General features: G+C 38.7%; 1 protein-coding gene across 2 annotated transcripts in view; it reads right to left on the reverse strand.

The window, feature by feature from the left end:
- AKT3 (AKT serine/threonine kinase 3) overlaps positions 1–19,268 on the reverse strand; it is a 297,009-nt gene that overhangs the window by 263,672 nt on the left and 14,069 nt on the right. The window contains exon 2 of one of the 2 annotated variants that reach the window (XM_032801103.2): positions 7,646–7,800. In XM_032801103.2, the coding sequence (XP_032656994.1) occupies positions 7,646–7,691 (46 nt within the window). In that variant the 5' untranslated portion in view covers positions 7,692–7,800. Of the gene's footprint in view, positions 1–7,645; positions 7,801–19,268 lie in introns of those variants that run through there. The other variant, XM_032801111.2, reaches the window with a different exon arrangement.

The following is a 19,268-nucleotide window of genomic DNA, read 5'->3' on the forward strand; positions in this document are numbered from 1 at the left end:
TCCAGGAGCTTGTGAGACAAGTCTAACCTGCTCAAACAATATCTGGAGGGTGTCTGCCATCATCTTTTCAAGGTCCTGGAATTGGCAAAAATTGTCAGCTTTCAACTGTGGAGGCATGATTGCCTTGTCTGGAGACAAAAATGAAACAGAGGTTTGATGGGTAGCCTCTCTGGGAACTGCGACCAATGGGAGCTGCGGGGGTGGTTCTGGCAGGTAGAAGCAGCACACAGAGCTGCCTGGCCATGCCTCCGCCTAGGACCTGAGTGAGCGGGATGTTGATACATCTGGGGAGCCCCCCCCCCCCCAAGTAAGCACCATCCAGAGCCCGCCTCACCCTGTCCCATACCCCCAACCTCCTGCCCCCTCACACCCAAACTCTGCTGTGTTGGGGGGCGGGGTGCAGGGGCCCGAGACTGCCCCAGCAGCAGCCGGTGCACCTGGCACAGGGTGTGCCTGAGCTTCCCCTGAGCCAGGCGCACCAGCCACTGCAGAAGTCAAGGAAAGTTACGGAATCAGTGCCTTCTGTGACAAACTCACAGACTTAACTATAAAAGCAGCAGAGAATCCTGTGGCACCTTATAGACTAACAGACGTTTTGGAGCGTGAGCTTTCGTGGGTGAATATCCACTTCTTCAGACGCAGGTAGTGGAAATTTCCAGGGGCAGGTATATATATACTGCCTAGCAAGCAAGCTAGAGATAACGAGGTTAGTTCAATCAGGGAGGGTGAGGCCCCGTTCTAGCAGTAGAGGTGTGAAAACCAAGGGAGGAGAAACTGTTCTGTAATTGGCAAGCCATTCACAGTCTTTGTTTAGTCCAGAGCTGATGGTGTCAAATTTTGCAGATGAACTGAAGCTCAGCAGTTTCTCTTTGAAGTCTGGTCCTGAAGTTTTTTGCTGCAGGATGGCCACCTTAAGGTCTGCTATAGTGTGGCCAGGGAGGTTGAAGTGCTCTCCTACAGGTTTTTGTATATTGCCATTCCTGATATCTGAATTTGTGTCCATTTATCCTTTTCCGTAGTGACTGTCAGTTTGGCCGATGTACATAGCAGAGGGCATGGCTGCATATGAGGCGTATATTACATTGGTGGACGTGCAGGTGAATGAACCAGTGATGGTATGGCTGATCTGGTTAGGTCCTGTGATGGTGTCGCTGGTGTAGATATGTGGGCAGAGTTGGCATCGAGGTTTGTTGCATGGATTGGTTCCTGAGCTAGAGTTACTATGGTACGGTGTGCAGTTGCTGTGAGAATACATTTCAGGTTGGCAGGCTGTCTGTGGGCAGGATCGGCCTGCCACCAAGACCCGTGAAAGTGTGGGATCATTGTCCAGGATGGGTTGTAGATCCCTGATGATGCGTGGAGGGGTTTTAGCTGGGGGCTGTATGTGATGGCCAGTGGAGTCCTGTTGGTTTCTTTCTTGGGTTTGTCTTGCAGTAGGAGGCTTCTGGGTACACGTCTGGCTCTGTTGATCTGTTTCCTAATTTCCTCGTGCAGGTATTGTAGTTTTGAAAATGCTTGGTGGAGATTTTGTAGGTGTTGGTCTCTGTCTGAGGGGTTAGAGCAGATGCGGTTGGAGACTTAACTATAAACACTAAGCTGAATAAACAACTACAAAATATGCTGAGACATGCACAAGGTAGAAAAGCTAGAGCTTTGTCTCAGGCCACGGAAGTAGAGAAGGAATTGAGGGCGGTTTACCTGTGAAGCCTTCTATACCTTGAGACACAGCACAAGGTTGTATAGTGTGTGCGCGCAGGCTGAATTGACACAGATAACAGAAAATCTCCTGTCAAAGGCTCAAGAGGCGCATGGGCACATGACGTGGAGCACCCACAGTGACACTACTTGAAGACGACCTTCTAGATCCACAACACAGACCTCTGCCACTTGAATAAACAGAATAACCTACTTCCAGAGCTCTCACCTCCCCCACCTGCCAATATCTCTGCATAGCAATTAATGCTGCCCCTTAATTCCCAAATCAATTCTATCCCCCCAGGCACTCATCATTCTGCCCCCACATCAGAAGGGATTTTCTCCAGGCAGGGCTGAAATCCACCAGGGACATGAAAGTTCTCTCATCTTTGCAAGACTGGCTCCTGTCCAGGCTGAAATCCTGTGACATGCAGTCATTACAGGAAGATGAGGCACACACTTTGTCACTGGGTTTCACAGCTGTTTGCTGGCTGCAGAAAAATGCAGAGAATCAGCAATCTGGGTTCTATTCCAATTTCTATGGGGAGTTATATCTAGTGGTTACACAGACCTTTCTGCCCCAGCCCGCCCATCCTATCACTGTTCCTGTTCCAGTTCCTCCCCCTCCTTCTGCTTCATGTCCACAGTTGTAACATTCCCTACCTCGGCTCCATGCCCAGGCCCCATATGCCCTAGCTCTTTGTCAGCCACCCTCATTCCCAGTTTTCCACATCCTAGTCTCCCCATTACCACCCAGCTCCTCTCACAGCTCCTCATTTTCAGGCTGTTTCCTCTTTCTCCTCCTCACTGCATGGGCAATGGCACAGGAAGCATTAATGGCAAAGGAGAGAGTCTCTCTCTACTCACAGTTCGTTTTTGGCAACTGGACAAGCAATACAGGAAAAGTCCTGCTCAGCCCCTGAAAACGGGGGATGAAGCATTCTCAGTACAAAAGAAATCTTTGGAGAATATAACTCTCAAAACTCATCAAAGTATCTGCAGTTTACGCGTGCTCAGCAATTTTGTTGGCTTAATTTGGGTGAATTATCACAGAAACGGCAAAAAGGCACATCCCTGACACACGGATGACCTCTTCCCAACATCTGAGACCCTGCTCCAGAGAATGTAGGCAGTACAGCTTCTCAATTCAATGGCTATAAAAAAAATTATGTTGAGGTTTCCCCAAGACCTCTTCCACTTTTTTAGATTTAACTCACTCTTTCAGTGCCTGGAAACCTTCCAACATTTAAATCCTTCCAATGCCACTGCTAGGTGCGATCTTTGACAGTAAAGTTACACATTCACAGCAGCACCATGTTGAGATACCCTCCAAGGCTTCTTTTCACTGAACTTCCTGAGAACTCAGTTCGACTCCAGATTTTGTCACTCAGATTTTTATTTGGCATACAGCAAAGCTGTGTTGAGTTGATCAGACTCAAGGAGTACTGGATGGGTACAGGGCATACCACACATCCAAAGCTACACAGAAACCTCCTTTATATACATTTACAAATTACATTTTCTATCCATTGCATTACACATTTTGGGGGTAGCATGTTACTTCGTAGGAATCAAACCATATACAGCATACTCTGTCTATGCACTGTCCATGTATGACTTAATCTTTACTTCATCTTTCATTTCAGGCTTATCTTGTCCATTGTAAATGATTCCCTGGATATTCCCCCTTAGGCAAACATTCTGTGTTAGCTTACTCACTATATACCTCTCTTAATTAGCACAGACCTTCTGCTTCCAGCCTGGCTGATCCATTTACCTTGCTAACCTTGTCTCCCAAGAAATGAGGCCTCACTCATGTCTAATTACTCATGTCAAGCCAGGCCTAAAACATATTTTTCTATAACCGTGTTCTGAGAAGAGAGAAACCATTTTTACTGGAATATTCAAAAAAATTTCTAAGTGAGACAAACACTCAGCATGGAAAATTTCAGTCCAAATGGTTGAAGTTTGCTGAAGTTACAAGCAACTGAAAGCAGAGTCTCATAATGGAAAGCACTGGACCACCAAACTATAGGCATCGCTATCTATGCTGTCTCTAAACAAACACATAAAAAGTCTTACATTGTTCCAAAATAAATTAAAATGAAGAAAAAAAAACAGGCCATCAAAATGTCTTTATTTACAAAAGAGGAAAGAAATATTAACCAAATTATCAGAAAAATGCCAATTAAAGAGGTCTTGCTTCAAATAATATCACCAGAAATAATTTTTTTTGCTGATTTCAGATTCTTAAATACTCAGTAAAATATTAAAATTTCATTTTTCATATCCTAGTCCTTTTCTGACCTCAACAGTCAATAAGAAACATACCATGCATTTACAGATCAATGTCATAGTTCGTGAGACTGCAAAAATTATGGTGGAGGCTTCCTGCTGTGTAATGAACAGTCAATCAGGTTGCCAAATTCATTCCTCCTAAGCGTATAGTAACTTACCTTTAAAGTCATATTATGAATAAAATTATCAAAACAAAAAGGCAAATATCTACATTAAGCAACCAACAGGAGGGAAATTCAGAATTTAAAGTATTAATTACTGTGAGAACCAAACAAATTATCTTGTGTGTTCCAGACCTGAAAATATGCCGTGTTAAACAAGATTCAGTTTACCACTTTACCTGTAGTACATATTATACATTCCAGAATACAGTTTCTATAAGATCAGAGGTTCTCAAACTGTGGTCCAAACTTCATTCAGGTGGTCCGTGGATAGTCCCCTCTAAGATGCACACCTGGGCAGCCGCACACAAGAGAATGAAGGGCTACCCACCCAATTAGTGGAGCCGCGTAGGTGTGGCTCCACTAATTAGGTGTCTGGATCCTGGAGAAGACGCACATGTAAGGTGAGATGGCGGCCTTGAGGGGAAGTAGGGGGTAGATGGGAGGGGGCAGTGGGGTGAGAAGAGGGGGTGGGGGGAATTTGGGACATGCAGGGCTGCAGCGGCCAGAGACAGAGGCAACTTTCCCTAGCTCCAGGGCTGCAGCTGCCAGGGAGAGACAGCCCTCCTTCCCAGCCCCAGCTCTGTAGCTGCTGTGGTGGAGGAGAGAGGGCACATCCATCACGTTAGAAAGGTAAGACTCCTGATATTAAAGTATGAGTTGTGTGCTTTTATTTGTAGAACAAAACAACATTAAGCTTTTTTTACATAGCTTTAAAAAAGTAAGTTAATGGTATAAACAACATTTGGAAAGATTAAATGGTACGGCGAACCCTCCGCAGTTTTCAAGTGGCCCACAAAAAAGAAAGTTTGAGAACCACTGTACAGGAGGTGGTTTAGGATTTTTTTTTCAGCTTCTCCTGGTTTCAGTGAAATTTAATAAAAATATGAGGTCACTATGCCAAATGACAGTCTTTGCCTCTGCACGCCATGCTATTTAGACAAACCATCTCATTGCTAAAATTAAAAGGTTATTCAGCACACAATATTCTTGGATTTAACTAGATTATGGAGCCAGTCACACCATGATCCAGACAACCTTCCTGCAGTAAGAAAAGATGAGTCTCATTTGGAACTGTGTCTAGTTAAAGGCATGCCCAAAATATAGCAGTATATATCATGGAAATCTTGTTGCAAAGTATTACAAAGGTGATAACATATGATACAGCTATCCAACATTTCTAGAATTTCCCACTTCAAGTAAAAAGCAAGTCCTCTTATTTTGAAATAGAACTAAATGAAGGAGTCAGATACAAAAATACTCATTCAGTTTACAACTTTTTAAATAGCCTAGCTATACACTTTAGTCCACTGTTGCCTCTTGGTCAAAATATATGAACAAGAGTGAGCACCACCAATAAAAGGAAGTTACTCCTCTGATTTACATACAATTATGCTATCAAAAAGCTGATACTGAAACACAAACAAAGAGCCCAAGCAAGCTAGTATTCCTAACCAGACAGAAAGAGATCTCTTTCTGATTATACCAATACAAGCTCCCCGAGTTCTTTCAGCACCAGTTCAGATATTCTTATTCTGTAGTCTCCTCTACTTATACAAACTGGAGGACTGTGAGCACAAGCTGTTGAGTTTCATATTCATACTGGATAAACAAAGTCTTAATTTGATTCCTTGAGACAATTTAAACAAAAGGATGTTCTTTTATCTTAAGAGTTTCCAAATGGTCTTGTTCTTGAAAACCACTGCTAGGATAACCTAAAGTATTTAAACAATTAGAAGCCAAAACTGTTTCTGTTATCAGCAAATTATTTTACTGTTCTTCAGTTTTTTCTTCTTCCTACTTTTTTCAGTTGTGCTTTATCTCTGCTGTAGTTTTGCCAGATAAACAGCCATTAAATTTGTTGTAAATAAGAAAATACTCACAATATAAAATAGGAAAAATGTTTTTAAGAAACCTTACTATAGTCATTAAAAAGGAAGTCATGGAGCAACACTACTTATGTGTCTTCTTTACTATCACTTGACTCGAATGCAGTGGGTCTCAAACTGTGGGTCAGGACCCCAAAGTGGCTTAAACTTGCTGGGGCCTCAGGCTTCAACCCTGGGCAGCAGGGCTCAGGTTACAGGCCCCCTGCCTGAGGCTAAAGCCATTGGGCTTTAACTTTGCCCTCCCTTCCCACGCGGGCAGATGGGCTCGGGGTTTTGGCTCTACCATCCGGGATACAGGGGCCTGGGCAGACTCAGGCTTCCATCACCCCTACTGGGTCATGTAATAATTGTGGTTGGCAGAAGGTGGAGTGGTACAATGAAGTCTGAGAACTCCTGCTCTAATGTGTATTTTCTTCCAAGTGAGATAAAAGAACTTATGGGCTGTAAGCATTGATTTTAACTGGAAGCTGCCACAGATTTGTGTAAACTGTGGCAGAGAGCAAAGAAGCCAAAGTCAAGCTTAGGAAACGTTTTCAAAACTACATACTTTGATACTACAAATAACTAAAAACTTGGGAGTGATCTAAATATCCTCACGCATGAATTAGTTCCCACCCTACTCAACCTAGTCACGTACATACATACATTAGTACCCATGTACACAACACACTAAAGATCTTTAACAACACCTTCAGCATGGAAGCAGAAAAGCATTTTTGTGATGGAAAAGTTAAGCTTCGGACAAATCAGTCCATCCTCTCCTAAACTGACTCCTTTGGGTTAGTTACAAAATGAAATTTGTAACTGCTAACAGCTACCAATTAAGTTATAAATACTTAAAAAAGGATCAGACAAAAAAAACTAAGTATCACCTTAAATGATCAGTTATACTTTAACTAATATGTGTGTTGAATTTAATTTATGAAACAAAAAAATCAGTGAGATTAAATTAAACAGAAGCACATCTAAATATTTTTTGAAGGCATTGTTTTCACATCCACTATCAATCAACTAAATGCCCAATCTCGCTATGGACATTTTAATACTAAGAAAATAATTTTAAACTGGCCTCCATGACAGAGATATTTCTTCCCAGATTAGCAAAAGTTAAAAAGTAAACTTTATAAAAAAAAAAAAAAAAGTTCCTTAAAAATGCAAACTGCACAGCTCTAAATCAAAGATCAAGCACACTAACAGTCCTCAATCTGTTACATCACTCAATGACAGATTATAAACAGTCAACCCAAAAGCTAAATTTAATTCAATTAATACAAAATTGCTCTTTATTTTGGAAAACGTTTGTAACTTTATTCACATGGGCCCCAGCTCAACACATTCTTGATCATTCAAATAGTCCCACTGACTTTTGCAGGACTCCTCACATATATACTACTAAGCACGTGCCTAACTGTTTGCATGATCAAGGTGTCAATGCCCATGTAGTCTGGATTGTCGCATTAACAGAGAGAGAGGATACTTGCTATTAACTGGTAAAGAACATTACAGCAAAGTACTAGTCTTTTCATATTCCCCGCTGCAAAATATCGTTATTGATAGCATGCTAGACTTTAGAAGAATTTTCTGTTTATATTTGGAACTTACCCCTCTTCTGAACCCAGCCTTCTTTCACAATGGTAACATCGCTCATGATGGCTCCACTCTGAGCCCTCAATTCAGAGAAAAGTTCTGTTGAATTATCAGCTTGAACGTTTGGCTTCTCTTCTGCTGCTTCTCCCAATCTCTACTGAGGAGTCAGCCTGGAAGGAAGTATTAGAGAAGGAATGAAAAGAGTTAAATTCTAAGAGCTAAGTCTTTACAAATGTCTCTCACTGATAGACCCTTTTTTTTTTAATATGCGTCAGTTAAAACAATTTTTTAATAGCACTATAAAGGAAGTACTTATGGCAGGTTTCAACAGCAAACAGAACTTAACTAAAATACAGTTGTTGCAAACAATGTTAAATAAACTATTATCACCAACACCAACTGTAGAGTATAGAGTTCTGTCCATGTTTGGAATGCAATTAAAGGAGACTGTCAATGGCTGGACCTACAGCACCTTTCCCTGTTTTCAGATGTTATCAGTGTCCATGCAATTCATAAGTGGTTCTATTTTTAAACTTTCAGTGCTCTTATTTTCTGTTTTTTATTTATTTAAAATACAGTGCCAAATGCACAGCACTCACGAAAAACAGCAAGACCACACATATACATTAGAAGAAAACTTATTTAAAGAAATATTTCAGTCCGAAGCCAATTAGGGATTATAAATGAGAAGTTACTTTTCCATGATTGCTGAAGTCTGCTTTTAACTGATTTGTAATTTTAACAAATATAAGGTTATAGAAATATTTCCATATTCAACCCAATCCAAACCCCCAAACATTTCAAAATTAAAGTAATTAGCAGAATCATATTGTCTACAAAACCTCTTCTGTTAAAACGAACATATAAAAAGCCTCTTAAGAGTTGTCATTAGCGCTCCCCTCCCCCAAAAAAGGTATAATTTTAGGGCATGCAGAAGTACGTATCTTCCCACAACTGTCAACCCAGTTTTTAGATGGTAGGGTAGAACTGAGCCTTATATACATAAGTGTCACTGTCAGAAGCCATGCTGTTTCCTCCTAAACACCTCTCTCCACAAGCCTGCACCATATTACAAGAGAGAGACTAAACCAAGGGCGGGGGGAGAAGAGGAGGAGTGCACAGAATATCAACTTCTCTGATAGTAGAGAGACATGCACGCGCATATCCCACACACACAGGAGACAAAGGCTCTGCACTGGAGGGAGCAAGTGGGGATAGAGACACTTTTTGTTTATATATTTTTGTTTTATAAAACATTACTATCATTCACACTTCGTATATAACCTAAGGGTATGGCTACATTAGAAATTTCAAAGCGCTGCCCCGGCAGCGCTGCGGGAGCGCTGCCGCGGCAGCGCTTTCAAGTGTGAGTGTAGTTAGAGCCGCAGCGCTGGGAGAGAGCTCTCCCAGCGCTGCTTGTAAACCACACCCCTTATGGGTGTAGCGTGCAGCGCTGGGAGCCACGCTCCAAGTGCTGCCACCCTGATTACACTGACACTTTACAGCTCTGCATCTTGCAGCGCTCAGGGGGGTATTTTTTCACACCCCTGAACCCGAAAGTTGCAGCGCTGTAAAGTGCCAGTGTAGCCAAGCCCTAAGTGAATGTAAATGTGTGATAGACCCGTACACTCCACTGCTGCTCACAGCCAGTTGGGAAAGTGAAGGGGGACAATATTTTCTGTGCAACCAGCGATTTGTCCCTTCCAATGTTCGGTTCAAAATTATACCACTGTAAATAACTTACATACACAGTTGCATGTTATTATTATTTGATTTTTATTTCCTTTGTATAGATGCTGGAGGAAAGGTTATGTCTGAATGGATCTTGTGCTGTAAAAAATAAATTCTGTCATAATTACAAATATATTTTCCTTACATATTAATTTATGACATGAAAATATATAAATATCAAGTGTATTAAGTTTAACATTTTATGTTTTTCATACATTGTTTTGCAGAAATATACAGGTGGATTTTTGTTTTTTTAATTTTCTTTCGTTCAGATACTACAATCATTGCTACACACTATAAGGCCGAAATCCTGCAAACTCTTACACTTGTGCTTAAATCTAACCATGTCTACAAAAGCACTGGATCCCATATACTCCAGAAAAACACCTAAAACAGAAAGATTTTGTTTGTTTTGTTTGCACTCTTATGGATGGCTTTATTTAATTGTAGGAACTTTCTTTAAGGTCAAAACAGCAGACTCTCATCAGCTGACTCAAGGCTTTTAGATGCTATTCTTAAATGTTCATATCTTTAAGCATTTAGGTTTCATTTTAGGTATTATTTAGGGTGATGAAGGGGATATATATTTTTGCATTTCTGCAGCATTAACCTTAGTACACAAAGTTTATTAGTGATTTTCCTAGGTTATTTTATGATTTTGTACATGACTAATGAGAGTTTTAATTTGTGCAATTCAGATTAGAGTTTTAAACCACTGTCTGAGAGAAGTGAAAAAACTATTAAGACATAACATTGTACATACAAAAAATATTTTTCAGGAAAACTTTGACTCCAGTTTCACTCTCACAGGAGACTTCATCTATTCTTTAAGAAGACAGAGAAGCCATTATTATTACTACAATAAATAATAGTCACAGTAATATATTTTCTCATACAAAATCTCCATTATTGGACGCTTACAACCATGGCAGCTTATTCTGTAAACCCCCCTGCTCATCTCTATGTGAGCCAGAAGTTGATGGCTGAACAAAAAGAGGAAGGAAAAAAAAAGATCATACCATACTGTCCATCCAAGATCTTTTTTTTCCTTCCTCTTTTTGTTCAGCCATCAACTTTCCCCTTCAGGGCCTGCAAACATGCATCATCCGCTGACCTACTTAAAAAAAATGTGCCCTGCAAATCAAACCTTTCTTTTCTTAAGATCTCTGATTAGTATTGGCTAAGTTCCTATCTCCAATACTTTTTCCATCGGTTCCATGGTTTATCAATATTTTCAGAATTCTTTTATAACCACATAATTTGAACGATTATAGTTTCTTGATTGTTTGAATGTCCACACTTCATAGCTATAATTTAACATAGACCATATGAAAGTTTTTAACAGTCAGAATATAGTTGTGGGATTTGTGTCCCTTCTCAAACGTTTATTCTTCCAGAATAGCTCTTTCGCTCTTGCTATTCTGGTACTGACTTCAGGATCCAATCTCCCATCTTCTGTAATGATGCTTCCTCAGTAGCAATAATTTCTTACTTGCTGTATGGCTGTGTCATTTATTGGAATCTTGCATCTCTTCCCAGAATCCTTGCATACCACCATAATTTTTGTCTTGTCCATATTCAAATCTAGACTACATTCTTCACCATATTCATCTATAATCTCTACGAATTTCAACTGACTACCTTCTGAATCAGCCAACACCGCTGTGTCATTTGCACAGCAGATGTTATTAACCTATTTTCCATTTATCTTAAACCTTCCTCTATTTCTTCTATTAATTTAATCAAACACACACTATAAACATTGAATGAAGTCACTGAAATTATACAATGCTGTCTCTCACTCCTTCTGATCTCTACTCAATTTTCATTTGCATCTCCCATTATAATTGCCTTCTGATTCCAATATAATTGTTTATTACTCAGAGTTCGTATCCATCAGTCCCAACAGCTCTAATATGTTGAGCACTCTGTAGTGGCAGATTCTGTCAGATACCTTTTGAGGTCTATAAAACACAAATATCATAGAATCATAGGACTGAAAGAGACCATGATAGGTCATCTAGTTCAGTCCCCTGACCTTATGGCAGAATTAAGTATTCTATACAGGTGTTTGTCTACCCTGCTCTTTAAAATCTCCAAGATGGAGATTCCACAATCTCCCTAGACGATTTATTCCAGTGCTTAGCCATCCTGATAGTCACCAAGGTTTTCCTAATGTCCAATCTAAACCATTCTTGCTACAATTTAAGACCATTGTTTCTTGTCCTATCCTCAGAGGTTAAGAATAACAATTATTTTCTCTTCTCCTTGTAAAGGCCTCTTAGGTACTTGAAAACGTATGTACCCCCCAGTCTTCTCTTCTCCAGACTAAACAAACCCAATTTTTTTCAATCTTTTCTAGACCATTTTTGTTAGCCTTCTCTGAACTTTCTTCAATTTATCCACATCTCTCCTGAAATGTGCCACCCAGAACTGAACATAATACTCCATTTGAGGCCTAAGCAGTACGGAGTAGAGTGGAAGAGTTAGTTCTCATGTCTTGCTTACAACACTCCGGCTAATACATCTCAGAATGATGTTTGATTTTTTGCAACAATGTTACACTGCTGACTCATACTTAGCTTGTGATCCACTATGATCGCCAGATCTCTTTCTGCACTACTCCTTCCTGGGCAGTCATTTCCCATTTTGTATGGGTGCAATTGATTGTTCCTTCCTAAGTGGAGTACTTTGATACATATCATTTCATTCTCTTTATCCAATTATTCAGATTATTTGTATTTTTCATACAGGTATTACTAATCTGCATTTATTCTTCGTCATTTTATTTAGTCTTCCATATTCCCCTTTTTCTGTTATCCGTCTTTGTGCTTTTACTTTTCTTCTTTCATCCATCAGAAAAATGATTTCATTTGTTATCCATGGGGTTTTTTTTACCTATTAACTTCCTCAAAGTGTATTCCTGTGGGATCTCCCCCACCTAAATACCTTACAGTACTTCAACCAACAGAACTGAAATATACAAAATGAACTAGATGAGAAGATAAGTGACTGAATTATCTCCAGCATCACAATATTACTTAAGAATTACCTGGACTGTTTATGGGACCCTGACCACGGTGGATTTGATTTAAATCACTAGTCAGGAAGACTCAATTTAATCATGGATTGCTACATAAAAGTGAATTTTTGTTGGCTGTTATAACCTTAATACATATGCTTCACAACTCAAAGACAGATGTTGGTTTCATTTTTAGAAGGTACACACCACACATTTTTAAGTGATTTATTGAAAACTTTTCAGATTAGTTTTACAGCTATATCAGAAAATGAACGATTGTTTGGTTATTTCATTTACCAAAGGTAATTGAAGCAGATAATTATGAAGTCATTGGGAGGTGAACCATCTCCAATTCAATAGGTTAATCATTAATATTTGGAGGATTTCTTGCCATGCTGTATTAGGAGGAGAACATCACCAGACAGACATTTACATTGTTTTATTTAACTAAAACAACAGTGTTATGTATTCTAGATTTTTTTCTTCAACAGCAAACATATAATATTTTAACAAAACAAGCAGATGAATTTTTTAATTTAGTTATTCAAGTTTTTTAAAATCAGGTTTGTTTTTGTTAAAATTGTTTTTTTTTTTAGCTAAAACAGTTAAATGAAATATTTTAAAAAAATTAAATTGACTACATCAGCCACGTCAACATGAGAAATATAAAATATTGGCTTCTGCAGCTAACTCAGTCACCTTCACCTTCATCTGGAAAAGAAAAACAAGCTTTCCTGCTTTTTCAAGTCCCAAACAATTTCTCAATTTGAAATGAATTAGTCCAAAGGAAGATAATATTCTTTCTACACTGGCAGAAGAAGCTACTGCTGTTAAAAGTGAGATTATCACTTCAACAGTCTCTGAATCCAAGTGCCTAAGTGACTTTCACCAATTCACTGGTGCAACTTTCTTTAAAATATCAGCAAACATATATTTCTTGAATGGTTCACCCTAAGCTCTGAAGTTTATTATAGTCGGCATTATAGACGGATGATTGTTGGATGTCCATGTCATAGCCAACTTCTCTTCTTCAGCAGTTAAGGTTTGACCTTGGTATCAAGTATTGAGAATATCTGCAAGAAAATGAGCTTTTCCCATTTTTTTTTTGTTTGTTTGTTTTTAATACTTGTAATTTAATTCTGTCATTGAATATTTCTCTTTTTAAGATCTCACTCAGTTCTTTTCAAATTTCAACAGCATCAGCAATAAAACAGCTATTTCTCTGCATTTTGTTCAAGGCTACAGAAATAGGCTTCAGGGTATTCAGCATGTGTACAACATCTCTCAAGTCCAATGCCGAGAACTTTGGCTGTGATAGTGCCATCTATTTTTTTTTAACAATTTTGTTCACAAACTGTGATCAGATTAGGCCAGTTCTTGATATAGTGCTCAAAACAGTCCACTACTGAGATCCATCGCACATCCTGTGGGACAGTTAGCTTGGTTCCTCCCACTTTTTTCAAAGCAGCTGCTGCAAAGTGGTTGTTACGGAAGTATTTTGAAATTTCAGCAACATAATTATTTATTTCTCGAGTCTTTGACTAGGAAGTGCATCATAAGAGCACTGCAACCATATGTTATTAGCTTGGGACTCTCTTCACTCTCTTCTAAATCATTTCTTCTCATCTTGGACACTATTGCAGCATTTTCTGTGACGAAGCTGCATACTTGATATTTGAATTTTTTTTCACAGTTGGCTATAGCTTTTACAGCTACTTCTTGAAAATATTCTGCTGTGTGCGCATTTCCTGATGTATCAATTGTTTCTACAAAGACGACATTCCGTTTTTCTGTTGTCAGACAAGCACATGCCCTGTCACCCAATCCCAGCTTCTGGCAAACAGAGGCTAGGGCACCATTCCTGCCCATCCTGGCTAATAGATTCATGGAAGACAGGTCCATCAATGGCTATCTAGCTCCCTTTTGAACCCCGTTATAGTATTGGCCTTCACAACACCCTCTGGCTGGCAAGGAGTTCCAGAAGTTGACAATGCGTTGTGTGAAAAAATACTTTCAGGTGTTTGTTTTAAAACTACTACCTATTAATTTCATTTGGTGGCCCCTTGTTCTTGTATTATGAGAAGGCGTAAATAACACTTTCTTATTTACTTTCTCTATACCACTCATGATTTTATAGACCACTATCATATCCCCCTTGTCGCCTCTTTTTCAAGCTGAAAAGTCCCAGTCTTATTAATCTCGCCTCATAGAAGAAGCTGTTCTATACCCCTAATCATTTTTGTTGCCTTTTTCTGAATCTTTTCCAATTCCAATACATCTTTTTTGAGATGGGGCGACCACATCTGCACGCAGTATTCAAGGTGTGGGCGTACCATGGATTTATATACAGGCAATATGATATTTTCTATCTTATTACCTATCCCTTTCTTGATGATTCCCAACATTCTGTTCACTTTTTTTGACTGCCGCTGCACATTGAGTGGATGATCTCAGAGAACTAACCACAAAGACTCCAAGATCTCTTTCTTGAGTAGTAATAGCTAATATAGACTCCATCATTGTATATGTATAGTTAGGATTATGTTTTCCAATGTGCATTACTTTGCATTTATCAACATTAAATTTCATCTGCCATTTTGTTGCCCAGTCACCCAGTTTTATAGATCCTTTTGTAACTCTTTGCAGTCTGCCGGGGACTTAACTATCTTGAGTAGTTTTGTATCATCTGCAAATTTTGCAACCTGTTTACCCTTTTTCCAGATAGTTTATTAATATGTTAAATAGGACTGGGCCCAGTACAGATCCCTGGGGGACACCACTATTTACCTCTCTCCATTCTGAAAAATGACCATTTATTCCTGCCCTTTGTTTCTTATCCTTTTACCAGTTATCAGTCCATGAGAGGACCTTCCCTCTTTCCCATGGCAGCTTACTTTGCTCAAGAGTCTTTCTGAAAATCTAAATACACTATATACACTGGATCTCCTTTATCCGCATGCTTGTTGACCCCCTCAGAGAACTCTACTAGATTGGGGAGGCGTGATTTCCCTTTACGAAAACCATGTTAACTATTTCCCAACAAATTATGTTCATTTGTGTCTCTGACCATTTTGTTCTTTACAATAGTTTCAACCAATTTGCCTGGTACTGAAGCGAGGCTTACTGGCCTACAGTTACCAGGGTCACCTCTGGAGCCCTTTTTTAAAAGGTGGATAGTCTTCAGAATCCTGTATGTTAAGGATGGATTCTCCTAAACAAAATAAGTCAATGCAGTTATTTATTACTACCATACAGCTCATTTAGTACTACTCATTGCATTCACTGATACTCAGTACTACATTAAAAGGTGAAATTGTAAAAGGAACATCTGCCTTTTTCAGCTATTTATTTTTTATCACAAATGCATCAAAAATGATAGTACCATAGAGTAACAACTATATTTTTTGCTCAAACATGAGAATTCAAGAATAATCTTTTGTTTCTACTGCCTGTCCCTCCCTTCTCACATTTATCTCCAGACTTCTTCTCCTTGTCCAGATCTATTCCGCCCCCAAAAATCTTCTATTCACTGAACTTTTTGAAACTTTGCACTTTTAGAGAGAGGTAAGGGATTGACTCTGTGTACACAAATTTGCAGAGGGACAATAGGGCTGAGGTCTGTTATTACTCGCTGCTATGTATTATTTATTTAAAAACATTATTGCTGTTAAAAAGCATGTTATCTCTGGACACACAAATCCATAGTTTAAGAACTGCAAAACAACATCTCTGATGGTATCTTCTAGACTGAGCACTGAGTCCCATTGGGTAGATAGAAAGGTTAACCTAAATAATCTAAACCTCATAAGATTGGGTCCCTAATCCATGAACTATTGGAACTCATTTACAAAACTTTTCTGAAACATTACATGACTATATTGTGTCATTCTATAGAATTAGAATTTATAATGCCTAGTCCATGATGAGATCTCTTTCAGCTATAGCGTATCTTAATTAAAACTATCTTCAGATAGGTTTTTTCCTCAAAAAGCATTTTATCAAAATAATCTGATTTCTTTTTATTTTTTTAAATAATTGATTTTTATCCACCCTGACAATAACCTTTAGTCCTGGATAAAACATTTGTTAATAACTTTGCTTACCAAAAGTAAACTCTTCAAACAAATCATAACATGTGAAGTTAGAGGAGATAGTAAATAAGTTAATATTGAGCTACAGAAATTAAAATAAATGTACAGTCAGATCAAATTTCAAAGGGGCTATTTTAAGATTTGTAACTTTAAACCCCATTTATTAAATTTTGTGAAAACATTTTACTTCACTCTAAAACTAAGTCTGTAAAACACTGATTCGATTTTCAAGAGTTACTCAGTACCAGAGATATCAAAATTGATCTTATTGTGAAAGTTCATTTAAAATGTACCTGTTCAGAAACACACTCTCTCTCTAATATGCAATGGGGGGCTTTTAGGACAACACAGATTTCATTAGCGACAAGTAGGATGCAATGTGTTATTTACAAATAAGAGCCTCATCTATACTAGAACTTCACCTATTTCAAGAGACCCAATAATAATGTTCCATTTTGTAGCATAGACATGACCTTAACTTTGTTCCCAAACAACACTGTAATTTGGTAAGTTAACAACACTGATGTTCCCCAACACATTTTAAGTTCCAGAGTAGTGATACTGAGAGGATCAAATGTACATAGTCACCTGTAATCACTTTCACTGTTTCCAGTACAGTAATCTTCTCATTTTTGTAGGTCTGTCTTACAGTAAGAGATGAGAAAGAAGCTTTTTTACAGTGTTTGGGACAGGAAACCTTAATTCTACCGAACTGACAGAGACTGAGGGTTGACTAAACTTCAATTTTAAATATTCTGAGTGGGATGAGGAAAAGTGATAAAAGCCTGAAAAGCAGTGTGGTGCTGGCAACAGGACAATATATTAGGGAGTATATTGAATATAAAATAATACAAGAAAATAGGAGCTAAAATACAGTATATACAAAATAATAAGTATAAACAGAGCAAAATTTAGGTAAAAAAATACTTTCTTCCTAGGATATTAAAGTTTTCCCAAGCCCCATTAAACTGTGATTTTTTGCTTGTTTTAATTTACAGTTAGAAAAAAACAAAGTACTATATTTTTATCATATTTCTTAAGGAAATGCATCTTTCCCAGAAGTACTATTTTAAATGAAAGAGACGATAGGGTATGTGCTTGCTGATCTAGGGGCATGTTTTAAGATACAATTTCCTCTTATTCACAAACCGTTGCAATGGCAGACAAAAATACTTGAAAGTCATGAAGGTAAGTATCAGAGGGGTAGCCATGTTAGTCTGGATCTGTAAAAGCTGCAAAGCGTCCTATGGCACCTTATAGACTAACAGACGTATTGGAACATGAGCTTTCGTGGGTGAATACTCACTTCGTTGGATGCATCCGACGCAGTGGGTATTCACCCACGAAAGCTCATGCTCCAATACGTCTGTTAGTCTATAAGGTGCCACAGGACGCTTTGCTGCTCATGAAGGTAAGATGGCTTGCAGCAAGAAGAAACTTAAAGGACAAATAATAACTTTAGCCATAACAGATATAACCCAAACATTTATTTGTATATATTGTCAATGATACTCAAAACATAACAAATACCAGGAATTTTAAATTGCAATGACAGTACCATAGTAGCTACCATCCTAGAAAGTAAGTTTATCTAACAAAGCAAGCAAACTCAGTGCATGAAGGAACTAGAGTTAGAGACCTCTTGCAGGCCAACTGTCCCCAAAAAAGGAAGAATTTACCTTATACTCTTCTACTGCTGGAAAATATATCAGAATGGATTGGGTTGTTTCTCCCTGCAACAGCAAGAATTTTTACAGATAACCTCCTCCGGTGTTGTACTAGCAAATCATGCACATGATGCATCATACGCACACTCAGGAAGCTATTATTTGATACATCTGAAAATACAAGTCCAACATTTAACTCCAGCCAGGTAAATAATTTTTAAATCATATAAAAAAGGATTCTACTTTGGAACCAATTATGATAACATTTCCTCTCTCTGCTTTGGGATGCTATGAAACCAGTATTAAGGGGTTACATTCAGCTATTCCAAGTACAACGAAAACTAACATTTCATTTTTTTTTAATTAAGTTTCTAGCCCTTATAACTGCAAAGACATATTTCCCAAACATTAATTAAGTGTCAACTTATGCAGTGCTGTCTTAAGAATGAACCACACAGACAGTGCTAGAGCCTCTGGTGACAGAGCTTTCTCAAGCTGAAGATGAATGAAAACTGACCAGTGTCTTTTTAGCTTTCATTACTAATATTCTCAACTCTCAGAACAGTGAAACTGACAAGAATCTGGTCAATTATACTCTGTTGCTGCATAGGAAAGATAAGAGCAGCTACAAACATAAGCACTGAAACTATTCACCAAAAACAGAACTTAAAAATAGAGTCTGGGAAGAGCAAAAAAGCTTCCATGGGCCAATGTAGCGGTCTGGTACCTCTAAAAGTTATGATGGAGTGTGCTCTTTCTCCCTCCTAAAAGTAAGAGAAGTTAGGGAGCTTCAAATTTATCAGACACCTAATAAGCAGACCACTACAAAACATGGAAGTAGCAAACAAGATCCCAGGAAAGGGACAGCATCCTGATAGGAATCCCAGCATCCTCCCCTTTCCCAACAGGAAGGGATAGCTGGAGAAGAAAAGGGAAACAATGTTGCCAGCATAAACAAAACAATTTTGGCCCCTTCTGCAGGTACTCTCACAAGGTACGTCTACACTTCGCCTCCGGATCAGCAGGTAGCAATCGATCTATCAGGGACTGATTTATCATGTGTAACGTACACACAATAAATCGATCCCCGATCGCTCTCCCATCGACTGCTGAACTCTAGCTCGGCG

The sequence above is a fragment of the Chelonoidis abingdonii genome, chromosome 3 (genome assembly GCF_003597395.2).
Source record: "Chelonoidis abingdonii isolate Lonesome George chromosome 3, CheloAbing_2.0, whole genome shotgun sequence".
Taxonomy (NCBI): Eukaryota; Metazoa; Chordata; order Testudines; family Testudinidae; genus Chelonoidis; species Chelonoidis abingdonii.